Source organism: Lichenostomus cassidix, chromosome 8 (assembly GCF_008360975.1).
Source record: "Lichenostomus cassidix isolate B80296 chromosome 8, HeHo_3.0, whole genome shotgun sequence".
NCBI classification, from domain to species: Eukaryota; Metazoa; Chordata; class Aves; order Passeriformes; family Meliphagidae; genus Lichenostomus; species Lichenostomus cassidix.
Window position 1 is genome coordinate 4,787,986 of NC_139489.1, and position 17,211 is coordinate 4,805,196.

The 17,211-nt window shown below is 43.1% G+C and overlaps 1 protein-coding gene across 3 annotated transcripts in view; it reads left to right on the forward strand.

The window, feature by feature from the left end:
* The window catches only part of GLIS1 (GLIS family zinc finger 1), a 177,099-nt gene that overhangs the window by 138,756 nt on the left and 21,132 nt on the right, over nt 1–17,211 (forward strand). For 2 of the 3 annotated variants that reach the window (XM_085067560.1, XM_085067559.1), the window contains exons 5-8: nt 4,927–5,088; nt 7,937–8,047; nt 11,232–11,364; nt 16,047–16,197. In XM_085067560.1, coding sequence (XP_084923686.1) covers nt 4,927–5,088; nt 7,937–8,047; nt 11,232–11,364; nt 16,047–16,197 — 557 coding nt within the window. The remainder of the gene's footprint in view (nt 1–4,926; nt 5,089–7,936; nt 8,048–11,231; nt 11,365–16,046; nt 16,198–17,211) is intronic. The other variant, XM_085067561.1, reaches the window with a different exon arrangement.

The following is a 17,211-nucleotide window of genomic DNA, read 5'->3' on the forward strand; positions in this document are numbered from 1 at the left end:
GACCTGCTCTTTCCCTTTTAGGTCTATAAATAAAAGGCAGCTTGTTTAAATGATCTTGCAGCGGAGAGCAGAGGTGTATATTAATGAGCTTGCTCTAATGGCACACTGGACCTATTTAGCACTGCGACTGTGAAGCCTTCTCTTTTTCAGTCATAACTCATTTCCTAAGAAAATGTCAGTTATTGTTTCACCCTATGGTCTGAGCTGGTTAGTTTATAGTTTATGTCTTCTGATCTGTACCACTGACAGATATTCTAGACATGACCGTGATTAAATACGCTTATGAAAATGGTAAACATTTGATAATATAAACCCTCTTGAGAACATGCTGTTATTTCTGCATGGCAACATTCTCAGGTGCTTTCAAAGTATAATCTGGAAGCAAAGAAAAAACATTTTAAGCAATTACAATTATTAGATTAAACTTTTTGGTTGGGAAAATGGTGATGTGTTTAGATCACTGTCAGATAATTCAGTGTTTTTATAAATATGGCTTTTGAATGCATGACAGTGCAGCAACGGCACTGCAGTGAGATTTTAGTGTGAAGTAAAGATAACATGTATTTCCGTATGGTAATGAACTAGTTTAGTCCCATAAATTTCTACAAGGTATTTTTTCCTGGTAGAAGCTCTGTTCTAAAAGCAGCAGTAGTTATAAAACCCAATAAGTGCATTGTGTTCTTCCTGTAATCATGTGGCATTGTTTTGCGTCTGTGCTGGGTGTGTGCAACATTAACGATCTCACAGCAAAGACAAAAGTAGTAATTGCAATATAATTATTATTTTTATTGATGAAACTTGTTTAAGAACTCTGTTGACATTTACAGACTTTGAGGATCATGCAGCATTTGTTACAGTTATCCCAGGCATCAAACGTCCACAAAATGTTTAAGATTGTAGGATTAAGCAGTGACAGATTGGGGCCAGATGTCTGGGAGTTCCCATAAGTGGCCTTCTCAGTTGATAAAATAGCTCTTACCATCCTGAAGTCCTTTTGAAACTGAATGTTTGGTCTTTGTAGTAGAAGCTAAGACACTTGTGGGATGGCTGGATCTTCCTGGAGGTTATTTAAAAAGGAGAATGAGTACTCCATTTCTCCAAGAGTAGCTTTATTTAGTGTATATATAAATGTAAACACACTCCAAGTAGCAAGAGTAGGTGGAAGGGTTGAAAGAGTTGGTGAGTAGCAGTGAAACCCACAAATTACCTTGCAAAGTTGTCTTTACAACAGCAGCCCCAGTGAAGTTGTTGTACCCCTCCACTTCAGGGATGCTGTTTCTGTATGTGGACTTCCCTAGGGACAAACTGTGAGGGACACAATCAGCAGATCCAGCTGGAAATAAGAGTTGAAATAGGTGTCCTTCAAAGTGCAACTCTTTCTGCAGCTCTGAGTGGATTCTCTCAGCCCTACCCTGCTCAGCTCCTTGCACCAACTCCCTTCCTCCCTCACTTTCAGACTTTTCACCTTCACCTTCCCCTCTTCTCATCACTTGCTGGCCAGGTTCTTCTCCCCGCTCCTTTCCTATTGATTTTCTTCCTGTTTCACCAACCTAGCCTTTGCCAACTCAAAAATCTGAGTGCTGCAGTCACATCATTCTCTTTGCTGGTGTATTGTTCCACCTCACATGTTTATCCTGAGTTTGTCATTGCATTGGGACCTGTCTGTTACCCAATTTAATAGAGCTGGGTAATACAAATGATGTTAATTAGGAAGTAACATAAATAAGAAAAGCTTTGAATGTCCAAGCTTGTGAGGTGATGGAGGAACCTTAGTGCTGAAGGCATTGAACATGTTTACCAAGAAAAGGCAGCTGACCACAGTAGAAGGGTGTATAAATAAGCCCATATTTGTTTGAGTGTTGCTGCTTACTGTAGCTCTGAGCATTTCTGGTAGGGCTTGCTCCTTCTCTCCTGAAGTGTCGATCCAGCAAACTCTTAAACATATGTGCTTTCATGTGTCTTAAATTAAGCTTGTGTTTAGATGTTTTTGGACATTTGCTATTGGAATTTTTGCTACTGACATCAATGAGAGTGGAGCTGGACCTTTCATGAGTTTGGATTATTCTGCATACCTTCCTACTTTGCATTAGGCTCTAGATAATGGGACTGAAGTCTGGTAATCCATTAGAAAAACATTCTGAGGGTCAAAATCCTTCTCTCTAAACTGGAGAGAGATGGATTTGATGGTTGGAGTGTTCGGTGAATGAGGAATGAGGGTCACATCCAGAGGGTAGTGGTGAATGACTCAATGCTCAGATTGGACATCAGTGACTGGTGGTCTCCCTTGGGGATCAAGTGCAGTCTCAGCAAATTTGCAGGTGACACCAAGCTGAGTGGTACAGTTGACACTCCTGAAGGACAGGATGCCATCCAGAGGGACCTGGACAAGCTCCAGAAGTGGCCCTTGGGAATCTTGTGGGTTTTAACAAGTCCAGGGTCCTGCAGCTGGTTCAGGACAACCCCCAGTATCAACACAGGCTGGGGGATGAAGGAGCACAAAAATGCTCCAAGGGATGGAACACCTCTTCTGAGAAGAAAGGCTGAGAGAGTTTGAGAGAAGTTCTGAGAAGAAAGGCTGAGAAGAAAGGCTGGAGAAAGCCCCAGGGAGACTTAGAGCAGCCTCTCAGAGCTTGGAGGGGACCTGCAAGAGAGATGGAAGGAATAATAGTGCAAAAGGGATACCACACTGTGGATACAATTATCAAAGTAGGCTGGAGAGAAGGAAGATTTGGAACAAAAAGGAAAAAAGTGATCTTCAGGACCTCAGAACACTCACTCAGCTTTATGGAATGTCCTATGAAAACTGTGAATTTGCTGAACTCTGCTCTATTTTTCATAGTCTTCAGCATTTTTGCACATTTCACATTGCTCCATTCTGAATCTTTGTCAGATTTTTAGTGATGATTTTGAAGGAAGTTTGTTTCTTTTGAAGTCTTGGTGGCTTTGGTCAAACACACCCCTCACCCCCTTGCATCAGTTCAAATGTTCAGAGGTGGGTCATGGCCAAACAAAGCTTCTGAACTCATAAACTACATGTCTCCAGGTGATTTTGTGGATCTGTCATGATAGCTGTGATGGGAAAAGGTGGAAATATGAGACAGTTGTCTGTACACATACCCAATATGCTATTCAGATGGGTTCATATCTGCTCAGAGCAGTAAAATATTTGTGGCACCAAAGGCCACATTGATCCTTTGATGTGTGAGTGGCTGCAGAATCACTTTGGTCACTGTGTTGAGGTGTTTATGGAACACACTGGGCTGAGCAGAATGTGGTGGATCTTTCTCCATCAGTGGTTTAATTCACCTTTGGCAGGCTCTGGGAGATCAGGTGCCTCCAGGCCACAGCATCTTCAATGCTCCTCCATCTGCAGCTGCTCTCCCTTCCCATCCCTCCTCCTGCACTGCTGGATGCAACAGCCAAGTCAGCAGTTTGCATGCACTGATGTGTGTATGAGAGGTGTGTGACAAACAGGATTGGCAAGGTGCTGATTGCTGTGATAATGTCTGAGGAACCACAGGTTCCTGGAAAGCTGCTGAACAAAATCTTGACTCGGCAAAAGGAAGTGACAAAGCATTTGCTGATTTTGTGAGAGTCAGGTTTTCACTGTTTATGAGCAGGAATCATACAAAAAGCTGTCTTCCAGAAAGAGTGGTTGGAACACTCAGAGAAGCTGTGGCTGCCCCATCCCTGGAATTGCTAAGGGCCAGGTTGGACAGGGCTTGGAGCAACCTGGGATAGTGGAAGCTGTCCCTGCCCATGGCAGGGAGTTGGAACTAGGTGACTCTCAAGGTTCCTTCCAACCCAAACCATTCTATGAAGATACACCTACTTTAATTCAGAATTGCTGTTAGTGTTGATGTGAAGGTGAATTGGGTTGTGTTTCTCATACACATTCCTTGAGATCACAAATCATTGAGGAACCACATTTTTATCTGTCTAGAGGCATAAGAAGATCTGCAGTGCTGTGAAACAGCAGTGCAGTGGGCAAAGAATATGCATGCCATCACTTGAGTATTTCATGCAAGTATTTGAACAGGTGTAAGTATCTGAATGCATTTTATGGGTGTGCTGGTGCACGAATGTGCACACAGGAGCATTTGTGCTCACCTGAGAGAGTTCCCAGAGCACATCCTGCAGACAGTGCCTCCACTGCCTGTTGTCTGTCACACTGAAACTTAGCAGTGAGCAATGCAAAACACCCCTCCCTTAGCCTAGTAGCTGTAAATTTTATTTATTTATTTATCCAGATTTAATTTGAAACAGGGACTTTTGTCATGAACATTGTGCAGCTTTTTATTGCTGAGCTCTGTAATGAAACGGGTGCTTAAGAAGTCAGAATTGCTCAGGTTACTGGTTGCATAAATGCTGAGAACAGCTCTGAGTGATACAGCTAGTGAAGAAAAGGGTGCAGAATAACAGCAGAGTTCCTTTGGATTGATCTTCAAATGGATCAGGTCTTCCAGTAATAGTCAGTGCTCATCTGCTCCAGTGTATAATATTTCAGACACCCGAAACCAGGTTCTAAGCTGCCACAAATAGCCTCTCTTGCTCTCTGTCTGTAGCAGCTAATTGTTATTGCCCACAGTGGTTCCTGTGCCAGGTAACATCCCAGAGGACTCCTCAGAACACTTGTTCTTTCTTTAAATTTTCTGTTTGACACCGTGTCTTTAAGTGTTCAGTACTTCAGACAGAACGTGTGAGATATTTATAACCCTTGTATTATTACTGAGCTGCGCACCGTGTCTTTGGTGACAGATTAAATGAACAGCACAATGTGTTGTGTTTCATCTATAAATTTCAGCAGATGTTTGAATGCTGGTTGATTTATTGCATGTCCAACTTGGTTCTTACACTGTTCTCATTGTGGCTGCACATGGTTTATTTAACAGAACTTTACAACGAATTTTTTATGACATTTTTCAGTTTGAAGGGTGCAACAAGGCATTTTCTAGGCTCGAGAACCTCAAGATTCACCTCCGGAGTCATACTGGGGAGAAGCCATACCTGTGTCAGCATCCTGGCTGCCAGAAAGCTTTCAGCAACTCCAGCGACCGGGCAAAGCATCAGCGGACACACCTGGATACCGTAAGCATGATTTCATACTGGGAGCTGCACCGAGTTTTCCAGTGGTCCTGGTGCTCAGTCGGTTCTGAAACTGCAGGGGAACTTTGCCTTTTCGTGAGGAGAGTCTTAGAAAATTCAGCTGTGAGCAACTGTATTTGGGTTTGAACTGAATGTGCTTTGAGAAATGAAAAAGCCTTGATCACAGAGAGGCAATTAATTGTGTTACTCATGCTGAGGAGTAAGTTAGTTACGAAGGAGTAAGTTACTCAGCAAACTCTCCCATTGTTCCTGTTCCAGTAAGAGGAGGCAGCAGCACAATAAGGTGTAGCTGAGTGAAAGCTGAGTCACTGCTGCTGCACTGAATGTGTGTCATTGTCTCACTTCCTGGCCCCTTCTGTTCTGAGTGTTCTGAGTGAATGCAAAAGCTGTTCAGAGCTCTCAGTGGAAGGTAAATACACCTCAGTTTTGGGCAGTAATGTTGTAAAAGTTAAAACACATCTGTCTCATAACTCTGTGAAATTGTTTAAGTATCCTTCATCAGAATTAACTATGAGAAACACATTCTTTTATTCTCTACAGTTGGTAGATTTGGCTTGACTTTGCAACTCTTCTCACATGTCTCTCAGAGAAGATGGGAGCCTGTCAAGTGTCTTGGGCTCCACTGAAATGAAATCACCATATCATGGGGAAAGAAAGCAGTGAGACAGCTTTGCAGACCAGTCATGTTCTCAGCATAAAGCTGTAAAGAATAACAGGCAGAGCTGTTCCTTTGTCTTTTTCAAAGAAGTGAATATATGGTTTCATTTGGCCAAGTGTTTATGGGGCAGAACTTTGGAGTTTAATTGATATTTACTTTTTAAGCAGTTACACATTTCAGACAGTGCAGCATTAAGGAATGTCTAATGTACATTATGCCTTGCAAAAACAAACAAGTAAGAGAAGCAAGTCAGTCACATTTTCCAAACCAAAGCACACTTACAATAACAGTGTTTTATTTATTTGAAAGTCAACCTGAGATATTTGAATTTGTAATTAGTTCTAAAATGCATCTCTTTTGAAAGAGGATATATTAAATTGAGTGCAGTTTTTAAATTTATTGCATGAATCTAATAGATATATTTTTATTAGCCAAACCCACAAATAGAATGCCATTTATTAGTTTTAAGAGAGAACTTAAATGATTGCTAAAATGAGCACAAATTCTTTGTATGTGTTGTCTGTGCAATATTGAAGACAAATGTCTTAACTTTCTATTTTCTTTTCTTCTCCCTTTATCTCTGTCTTTATTATCTGAAATGCTCATAAATCAGGAAAAAGGTACAGTAATCATTTTCTACTAACTTTCTTAGATATCCAAACACATTCTCTGTGCTATTCCATTTCAGGTTCTGTAAAACTGTTTCTGTATAGTGCTGCACACAGTAACTGAGTTCCACTTTCCTGGTTTAATTGAAGCCCTGTGGTTTAAGCTCAGTGAATTCTGTGCCTATGTTAATGAGAAAAATAGCAGAGCTACAGGATGGTGCTGCTGCACAAAATGACTGCCTGGAATGTCAAAGCAAATAGCCCTGAACCTTTGTAAGGGTAGTCAGATTTTCATCCAGTTTCCCTATCACTAAATTGAATGATTTTATCACTAATTTGAATGACATCAGTGATTTGAAAAATACTCTGCTAGTTTTTGTGCCAAGGGATTTGTTAAAGTTTTCCATAGCTTTTCCTCAGGTGTCAGTTCTCTGTGTTCCAGACACTCTCAATAAATCTCCTTTGCCCTGTAACTTTCTGGGTAGGTGCTGTGTTAGTCTGTAAGGTCATGAATTGGTGAATGATTCTATTATTCCTTCAGAAATTTCCTGCTGGCTGGACAGAGCAGCAACACATATCCTCTGGAGGTACTTAAAAAGAAAGGGGGTTTATATAGGCTGCTTATTCCTTATTGAGTGCATTTGGAATTGGTTTTAAAGCTTCTCAATGTAGGTCATTCCATCATTTATCTTCTCCAAAAGGAGAATCTGTAAATCATTTCACTTACTGGTGCACACTAGTTTGATCGAATCCCTACTAAATCATCTGGAAGTAGATCCTTCTCCTAGCAGGAGCAGAACAAAGGGAACCTGTCTGTCCTTGTGGTAAAAAGGGCATGTCAGCACCCCTCCAGGAGCAGAGCAACTGGTTTAGAGGACCTCACAGTCACTTCTCCCAAAACCGGTGGGATTTTTTCCCTCCTGTGCATCCTCCCTCTGAAACCAAGGGGATTAAAAAATGTGACACCAAGGTCATGGCAAACCAGTTTTCTACCTTTGAGAAGACACCAAAAGGATTTGCTGTAGTCCTAGTGAGAAGGCTGAGGTAATGTTGATAGATGAGGCAAGAAAACGGAGGGCAAAAGCATGTTCTATTCGACTTTAAAGCTTTGTGAGCTGTGCCCTGCAGCTCTGAAACCATGCCACTGGTTTTAGCCTGGATTTGAGGTGGGACCACCTCACCAGTGTCCAGCAGTTGTAAAAACTATGTAAATCAGAACTCAATACAACAGTTTCTGTCTTCATAATTATACTGTGTCACCTCTTGATAATTTTGTTTGCTGTAAAGGCTAGGGAAAAAAAGAAATGCTGTCAAAACCCATCCAGTTCCACCTCACCAGCATTTACTTCAGCTCAGTAATCCATATCCAGTGTGCCAGTGCAGAATCACTTCTGTTTGCATCATCTGGTTTGTGAGCTTAGAGGAGACAGAGCACAGAGCAAGCGTGGACCCAGCAAAGAGAGCAAAGAGCTCAGGCTCAGCACTGATGTCAGTGTCCTGCAGCTCTCCCTGTGTGGCTGTGGGCAGGCAGAGGGTGTGACATTGTCCCTTTGCTCATCCCCAGAAGCCCTACGCCTGCCAGATCCCCGGCTGCTCCAAGCGCTACACCGACCCCAGCTCCCTGCGCAAGCACGTCAAGGCTCACTCGGCCAAAGAGCAGCAGGTGCGTAAGAAGGTAAGAGCAGGCAAAGAGGGAAACATCCCCACAGCTCCTCTGTACAGTCATTTTTAATTTGCCTTTAGTTTATATGCTTTCAGAGCAGAGTTTTTCTGCAATGTCACAGAAGAAAACTTAAGTGGAGCTGATTTTCCTGTTGGTTTTTAATCACTGTTGTTAACCAGACCACTTTATATATTTGTACTTTCAAAGGCTGTTACCCTTTAACTTCAGTTTTCCCCACACTTTCTGTGCAGGCATTTCTTTCCTATTCATCTTTCATACACAAGCCCAAAGTGGGCTGTCATTCACATGAAATGTCCATGCATTGAGTCTCTGCAATCAGCACTAGTTGATGGTATTTGCTGATGTACACGTTGGCAGATCATCTAAAACACAAATTAAACTAAGCCAGGATATGACTTAAATGTAGGAAAGGAGCTCTTGTAATAGAAGAGATGTCCTTGTGTCCGCCATGCCCCCTTCCCTCCTGCTGCTCCTCCTGTACAGTTTTCACCAGTGTGAACTTAGGGTCCCCTTTCTCAGGACAGCTGTCTGTCCCCTAATTCTCCCTGTACCCCTTCTCTCTGTCAGATATGTGCAGGCTGAGCAGCAGTTCCCAGCACTGGAGCGTTCATTGCATGGTGAGCTTTGTGCCTGGCGAATAACACTGTGCCCAGCACCATCCAGGTGTCCATGGAATCAAGTCTTTGCACATATCAGCTCTAGTCAAAGGTTTTGTCTAGCCTGGCCACTGCCTGGTTTTCCACCCCAGTTTTGTATTATCAGGCCTTGTGGTTTCCCTGCAGCTCTCAGCTTCAGAAGGTTCCACAGGATGTGCTGTGCATGTGTGTCCCACACCATAGGTCACAAAATTCCCAACACTTCCCTAGATTAACCTTTAGCTTGTAATGAGAGTGAGAGTCAGAGTGCCATGGCAGTAATTGATTAATTCTATGTAATTAATTCTGTGTAATGAGAGTAAGAGTCAGAATGGCATAACAGTAATTGATTAATTCTATGTAATTAGTTCTATGTAATGAGAGTAAGAGTCAGAAGGCCACAGCAGTAATAGGCCACAGAAAGAGGGTCACTGTGGCACCAGAGTCTTGCAATTGCAATATCTTTGCAACAGGAGGTTTTGTTACATGAAATTCTCAGCAGATTGTGGAAAGCAACTGAGCTCCCTATTCCAAAGAAAAGAACTTCCCCATTTTTCCCTCCTGTGGTTTCTGGCATACTTCCAGGGAAACAAGGAGGGAATTATTTCCTAATACCAAACCTGGGCATCATTTGTTCAGCTCTGTGTACTGAGCTGATACATTAACAAGTCACCTTTACATCTGGACAAAGGGACAGTCCCCACCGTTACACCCTGTCACCTGCTGAGGCCTCGTTCCAGTTCTACAGAGCAAGGTGGGAATAAAAACTCAAACCTTTTGTTAAAGGGCACAAAGTACTTCCTGCATGAGCAGGAGGAGGCCTGAAGCACAGAATCAATCCAGGACAAATTTGGTAAAACCAACTGCAAATTCAGGCTGCTTGGATGCACCAAGACATCAGCATATCCAGGGTTTCATGTCACTTAATCTCCTGGCTTGAGGGATTTTCCTGTCTCCATGTACAGACCCTCCTATAGACTTATCAAATCTATCTTAAAATAATGTTAATAACTTGCCTCCCACACCTTATTTGGTAGATCAGTCTAAATCTGCACTCCTCCAGTGGTTTGAAATCATCTTGAGATTTCCTGTCTCATTTCTCCGTGATAACTTTATGAATACTTGATCCTGTGACGTTTTTTCTCAAACTTAAAAGGCACCTGAAAAAGCAGCAGATTTAAAGTATGTTTTGGTCAGGCTCTCTTAAAAAGGATCAAAGCAAAACTGGCCTATGAAGAAACAAGAAACCCCCCCAAATATTTGACTTAAATGCATTTGAAAAAAAACCCAACACCTTCCACAACTAAGTAAATCTCAGCGTTACCGAACAGTCTACTTTGGATATCAGATTTAGGGGAAAAAGGGAAAAGACTGTTTATACTCACTTGCTCAGTTTTGGTTATAACTCAGCAAAGGTAGTTGTCCATTGCTATCAGCTTCCCAAGAATTCTGAGTGGAAATGACTTAGCCAAGAAAAAAAAAATTAACAAGCTGTTCTGCCAACGTGTCCTTGTTGAGATATGCTACCAAAATGTGCCATTTCTGATATAAAACAAAATGCCTGAGCTTAGACTTGTATCAAAGGAATCCTGAGCACTTAGTTCATAGCTTAGAGGATTAGTGCAGTGGTGATATTTGGTTGTTCTGAAAGGCTTTACAGGAACAAAACAGGAGAAAGTTAGCTGTGAATTTAGTAGTAGTTTAATTGGCTGCAGATGCACTTTGTGATCCAAATGTCAGATGTTTATCTCAAACCCACAAATGGCTGTAGAGCAGAATTCTAAGAAGGTTTGCCTGAGCCCTTTATTTAGAATACCCAAGCCCAGGGGAGATGGGTATGTGAGGCTGTACCCATCAGGACAATAACTATTTATTAATGGCTGTAGAATACGATGGCTGTTTGTGTAATGTGAACACTCTGTTATGACAAAAGCTTGGCAGCATCAGCATGTTTGAAAGAGAATTAGAAATGCTTTTCTTTCTTAATTCTCCTCTCCTGCTGTTTTTAATATGATCGACATTGTGGTTTTCAAGAGTTTGCTTCAGCCCTTTTTTGCCAGAGCTTTAATTTCCATGGAGCACAGCTGACTCGTGGGTGATACCTCCTTACACATCACTGACAGCGCCTGGCTCTGCCACTTCTAATCTGATAAGCACAAACGCTTTTCTTTCCCTATCAAATCTCTTTTCAAGTGTCACAGTTATGACGTGATGCAATCCTTTTGTCCCAGAATCCAAGAAACTACAGAAAGCCTGAAAATGTGCAGTTCAATTACTCAGGAAGGCTTGAAGGAACACAGGGTACGTTATTTGCTGAAGCAAACTGGTTGTTGATTTAAGATTAGCACACTTCACTTGTGCACTTCAGAAAACCAAAGTTATCTCTAATTAAAAGTACCAATTACTACATACATCCGTAATTACACTGAGTTCCTAAGAATGACATTTCTTTCTTCTGTATACAATCTGTAAGGAGATACATGAAATTAATTATAAATAATTTGATTTTACTACATGTTTCTTTTATCCTCCTCTTGTAGCTAAAGTCCTGTACTGATATTGAACAAGATGTACTAAGTGAATGCTTGGCTATACAACAGCTCCACACATCTTCACAGCACATCCTGGATGGGAAGTGTGGCAGATCTGTAGGTCCTCATGATTTAATTACAGGTAAGAATACTTCTAATAGGAAGGATTTAAACTAGAAGAGCTTGTGGGTCTAATTTTTCCCTGTGGAAGGTGGAAAAATCTCCAGGCTAACAAATAAGATTAAATAATTCTGTGAGTTGTTCGCTAAGGCCTGGCTTTTTTTTTTTTTTTCTCAATTAGTCATCCAAATAGCTCCTGTTAATTTCACATGAAGGGGCAGCAGCCCTGCTGAAAGTCTGTCTCCATCCATTTGTTCTCCTTTTGAAGTGTGCAGAGGCAGGAGCTGTGCGAAGTCCAGGCAAGTGCTCCAGCACAGACAGCAGCAGGGTTTTCTTCAGGAGCTGCAGGAAAGCTGATGAGGCTGAATGTTATGATGCACTTCGGATCATAACAAATCATACGGTGATGTGTGAATGGGGAGAAAACTTGAATTTTGAAATGTCAAACCATCTTCTAATTATCTTTTCTAGTATTTAATCTTTCTGTCCTTTCTTTCTTGTGGTTTGACAAGAGCTGGCCCATTTCAGGGACCTTGGACTCTTCTATAAATTTTAAAGGGACAAAGATGCTTCCATTCCCCTCTGTAGGAAATAAGATCTACATTTACAGTTTTAGAACCCCAGAAGAGGATCCTGAATCAGGAAGGTGCAATTTGAGGTTCTGTATTCAGGCACCAGAGAGAGGCATTCCCAAAGGCAGCAGTGTAATTGTAATCTGCCTTCTGCAAGGATCTCTTGCTCTTTTTTGATTACTCCAAATCTTCAAAACAGAAAACACATCCTGCTTGACATCTCCTATCATCTTTTCTAGTTCAAGTTGCATTAAAATGTTGGAATGTATCTGCTGAACAGAGTGGAGTAGAAAGGGAAATACCCCATCATTCTGGCGAGGTTCCCCTGGGAGTCTGCATTCAGGGTTTACATGTGGCTCCTGGAAAAGTGGGAGAAAGCTGGAGGGATTCAGGGGTTTATTTCCATTCTCTGCCTGTGCCCACTGCACTGAATGAGGTCTTCTGTGAGGGCAGCTTATGGCCTCTGCTCTCCCCTTGACAGTCCTGTGTAGCTGGAGCTTGGCTTGGCCTCCCCTTGCAGGCAGGGCAGGAACGAGCAGTGACATTTTCCTCAGAACAGGCTGCACTTCAGACCCTCAGAAACGGCCACAGATTTCAAGTGACAACAATAAAACAGGAAAAGAGTTATTAGCTCACAGATAAACAGACCATCCCTAACCTCTCAGTGTCATTTCAGAGAACCTCTTGAGAAATGAAGGATTTTATCTGTCCGTAACTCTGGCTTTGTCTGATACGATTTCTGTGCTGATTATATCAGTCCATCACCAGGATGTTGTAAAAAAACTGTAAATCTTCCCTGATATTTCCATCAGGTCGCTCCATAAGAGACCCCATCAATGCACAGTATGAACAAGTGCCAGGGAAAAATAAATCAAGATCTGAAAGACTGTTTTACAGTGAAACAGAAGTTGCCTCATACTATGGGTAGTACAATCCACAGGCAAAACTCTTTCTCTGACATTATTTAGAGGATGTGAGCCAAAGTGCTGATCCTTACAGAATTAAAGCATAAGGACATTCCTGCTGCCACCTATAGTCTGCAGTGATTGCACATTTGCTCTTTCAAATAAGCTGAGGTAATACTTTTTGAAAAGTCAGCTATTATGCTGTATGTAGGCTATACATGGATAAATACAGTATATGATGTCCTCATACTCCACTTGAAATATGAAAACATTCATGGTTTGGGCTTTTGAGTTTGGTTTTTGTGTTGGTTTTTTTTTCAAAGAAACCATGTTATTAATGTGCTGAGCTCTGGGCTTTAGGGATCACTTGCATTCCTGGAGAATTTCAGTTTTGTCTTCCTCCAAGTTAAAGCACATTTTAAATATGTCAGGGATGAAAGCCCATCACAGAAAAAAAGAAATATTAAAAAAGCTCCCATCCCTTGTGTCTGACTTCAAAGCAGGTAAGACAGTGAGCAGAGGAATGTTTCTGTACTCAGAGGAACCCATTGTTTGCTGAGATCTTCCTCCTTTTTCCCTCCTCATAACTAAGATGCTTCATGGCTGCACACATTTAACTCTGGCTGTGGACAGGAGCTTGTATCACTCTGGCCCCACTCAGCCATTTTCTCTGGGCATGTTTTATTACTGTTTGCCTGATCTCAGCATAAAGTTGAGGGGGGAAAAGGCTCCTAGTCACACATGCTCAGAGCACTGTTTTGGCCACAGATGTTAAGGTTAAAGGCCAAGCCATTTAAAATACTGATTGATGACTTATATTTACAAGCTGAGATGGTCAATGTGTGAAGAGGCCCAAGGTGCACAGGCCTGGCATGGGCTGCACTTGCAGGAGTTGTTCACAGCAGCTCCATAGATGGGTAAACTCCTCTGCAGAGTGGCTGAGGGTGGCAGAAACTGGGGTGACAGGAATTCTGGTTTTATTTGGTTTTCTGATGGGGTGGGTTTGAGTGCATGGGATCACGCAGGACTGAGCTGCTGCACATACAGAGTTGTGGGATGTTTTTTTTAACATTCTCCTCCTCCTCTAGAGGGTTATGCTGATTACAGGTACTCAGCTACTCTGTCTTTCTCATCACCTTAAGGAACAAGCCAGGAGAGACATCCTAAACATTCACGAACTGTTCAGGGATGGGACTGAGAGATAAAACATGGGGTGTGTTTGCTCGCCACCACACTGCTAAAATTACTTTTTTTGAGGGCTTTGGAGCTTTTAGCACAAGTTATTGCTGGGCCAGCAGTGTGGGAGCCCTAGAGCATGAATAGCTTTGGTTTAGGTTCTGCTGCCAATATACCTGAACGGTGGTGTAGGAAATACAGCTGAAGTGTGAAACGACACTGAACAGTCAAGGTCAAATTTGGCTCATCTTTCAAGCCTGATAATGTATGGATGAACAATGAGCATCTGAGGGAAGTGGAAACTGTTGTATTATGAAATGGACTAAAGCCACCAGTGGAAAAACATTTGCACAATGTAGCATCCTTGCTACTGACTTACTGTTACCAGAAGAGACTTTGACAAATAAATCCTCACTTCACCTGGGAACATCTGACTTCTTAAAGCCCCTTCTGTCTCATGTGCAGTGTTGAAAGCAAGTTGGTTTCACTGGCTGGTTGACAAATGTTCTGTCTAGCCAGAGACAGAGATGATGTGGTTCAGTTTTGTTGCTTTAGATCTGTCAGCAGCTGAGGAGTCATTGTTCATGAGGGGTTTTTGACTCATCTGAAGCCCCTGACAAAGGTGGCTGGAATCTTGCCTCGGTGGTTCTGCACTTCAGTCACACACAGAAACAGATGCTGACATTCAGATGTTGCTTCTCCACCCCGAGGGTGTCACACATTCCCCACAGCTCTGGATTTTCATGTTGCTTTCTGCTTGTTCCATGTCACTGGGAGGGTTGGGAGGGGTGCAGTCCAGAGCCCTGCCAGTGACACAGGACAGGGCCAAGCACAGCTGGCACATGGCTCTGTCTGGGTGTGCAGCTCTGCACAAATGGAGTGGGAAAGGACAGATGGATGGTACAGGAGGAGAAATGGCTAAGAAAGGCCCCAGGGGGAGCGTGGGCTCTCTGTGCTCTAGAGCTGGGCACTGTGGGAGCTGGCAGACCTCACTTGCTGCTCACAGCCTTCAGAACACAGTGTGAGTGGCTCTTCTGGTCCTCATCCGTGTGCACATTCCCCAGAAGGGTGGGACTGAACTGTGGGAGATGTGTTGTAGGCAAAACCTGAAGAGGAGAAAGGCAGAAAAGCTGGGAAAAGAAGAACTAGACTTTTCCCAGAAGGGCATGACGAGGAACCAGCCCTTTTCCCCCTGCCATAGGGTGGCATTTGCACACTCCATGCATCACTCCTGTGATGACTGTCACCACAGAAACCTGCTCTCAGTGCAGCCTTCATGCCAAAAGTCTGTGAGGGCCCTGAGCCCTGGCAGTGCATGTCTTGGTGCAGGGTCACTCTTTAGAAGGGGGACTCTGAAGAAAACTTAATCCCAACATCTGCATCCAAGAGTCCTGGACAAAGCTTCCTCAACAAAGGGTGTGCTTGAGCGCTATTGGCTATTGGTGCCTGACTGCTGTGGTAGAGGAGAGTCCCCAAAAATGGCACATCCACGCTCCTTCAGTAATTCTGTACTAGTGAACCTGTTTTCACGTTCCCATTAAAAATTTATCCTTGCTTCTCTTTGCATTTAATTTTTTGGGGTTTCATTTGTATCAGTATGTGTTATTTGTAAATGAACTGGGATTTCCAGCAGCTTAGTAATGGGAAGTCAAATTACAGAGTTTGAAATGAACAGCAAAACCCCAGGGTAGCATGTCTGGTTTGCTGTGTGAGCTCCATCCCCTGAGCACTGCGGGGTCTCTCACAGGGATGGGCTCTCTGCCCATCTGCCATGCCAAACTCTGCTGGCTCTCAGGAGAGTTCTGCAGCTCTGTTGAGTTCAGGACCACCTGGACCACCTGGGAGGGTCGCAGAGGAGACACACACGTGTCAGAGTAGCATGGCACAGCTCTGAGTGCTGCTCAGGCACAGGGTGTTCACTGACTTATGGGGGCTCTGCTGTGGGGTTGTGTCTCTGGGTCAGGTGGGGGATAGAGAAGGAGCTGGAGACCCTGCAGGACTTCTTGATGCTTCCTTGCTGATTTTGTTTTGCAAATGCTGTGTGTTCCCAGGCATGTACAGTGGATCCAGCACCAACCACAACGGCCCCTCCCCAGCTGTGCTGCCACCTCCTCATGACATCCCTTCAAGGCACCTTCCCCTCGACTCTGCCCTCTCCAGCCCACATCACCACCAGTCGCCGCTGGAGAGTGCCAGGGAAGGGTATGTGTGGGATGGGAAACACGCTGGGCCTGTGTCTGCCATGATCATGAAGGATGAATTGTTTATTTTACTTTGCATGGATGCTGTTCAAAAGAAAACACTGGCTCAAACGAAGCTGTTTTGTTTGTTTTAGAATCACGGAATAATTCCATTTTCAAGGGACCTCAGAAGGCCATCCCCTGTGCAAAGCAGGACATCATTGTCAGGTTGTTCAGGGCCTTGTCTTTGACAAAACACAGTGGGATTTTTTTCTTCACAGCATGCAGTTACATTTAGATTTTAATTTTGTTTTTTAATTCTTCCTGGATGACTTCTTGTAGGTTTGGATAAACTCAGAGAACTTTTCTCAGCTAACATGAGAAACCTCTCAAAGGGTAAAATCTGAACTATGACTCACTCAGGAATCAAACAGTGTTTGCCTTAGTAAGACTCAGTGTCACAGCCACAGGCTTTCTCACTTCCTTGCTCTCTGATAAGGTTTTCTGTAATGCACCTCTCAGCAGCAGGCTTTAGCCAGCCAGATCCTAATCAGGGAAGAGTGTTTAATCCCACTGATTGTATGGATTGCACTGCTACAGCACGGATACAGTTGCATGGCTGCAGGGTGTGATATTTCTAAAGCACCGTTTGCTCAAGGCTCTCATAACATCTTCTCAACAGTAAAGAATCTCTGCAAGCCACAAAACTCTGCTCTAACCTTTTTACTCAGATTTTTTTGGTGCCTGGCCTCATGCAAATTCAACTTCATACTTACAGTTTGACTTCCCAGCACTTTGGATGGGGAAAGGGCTCTGATTTGGCTTTACTGATGGGAATTTAGGATACAGAGAGATCAAGGGATTTTCTTTCCCGAGAAACATGTAGGTGTTCTTTAGGAAATACAGCAATTAAATGTGGTTTTCCCATCCTAGTCCAGTGACTGACCTTTCCCTTCTTTTAAAAGGGGCAGGGAAAGCCCGGAAGGATTTTAAGCAAAGGGCAGAAGGCAGAGTGTATGTGGCATGGAAGGGGCAC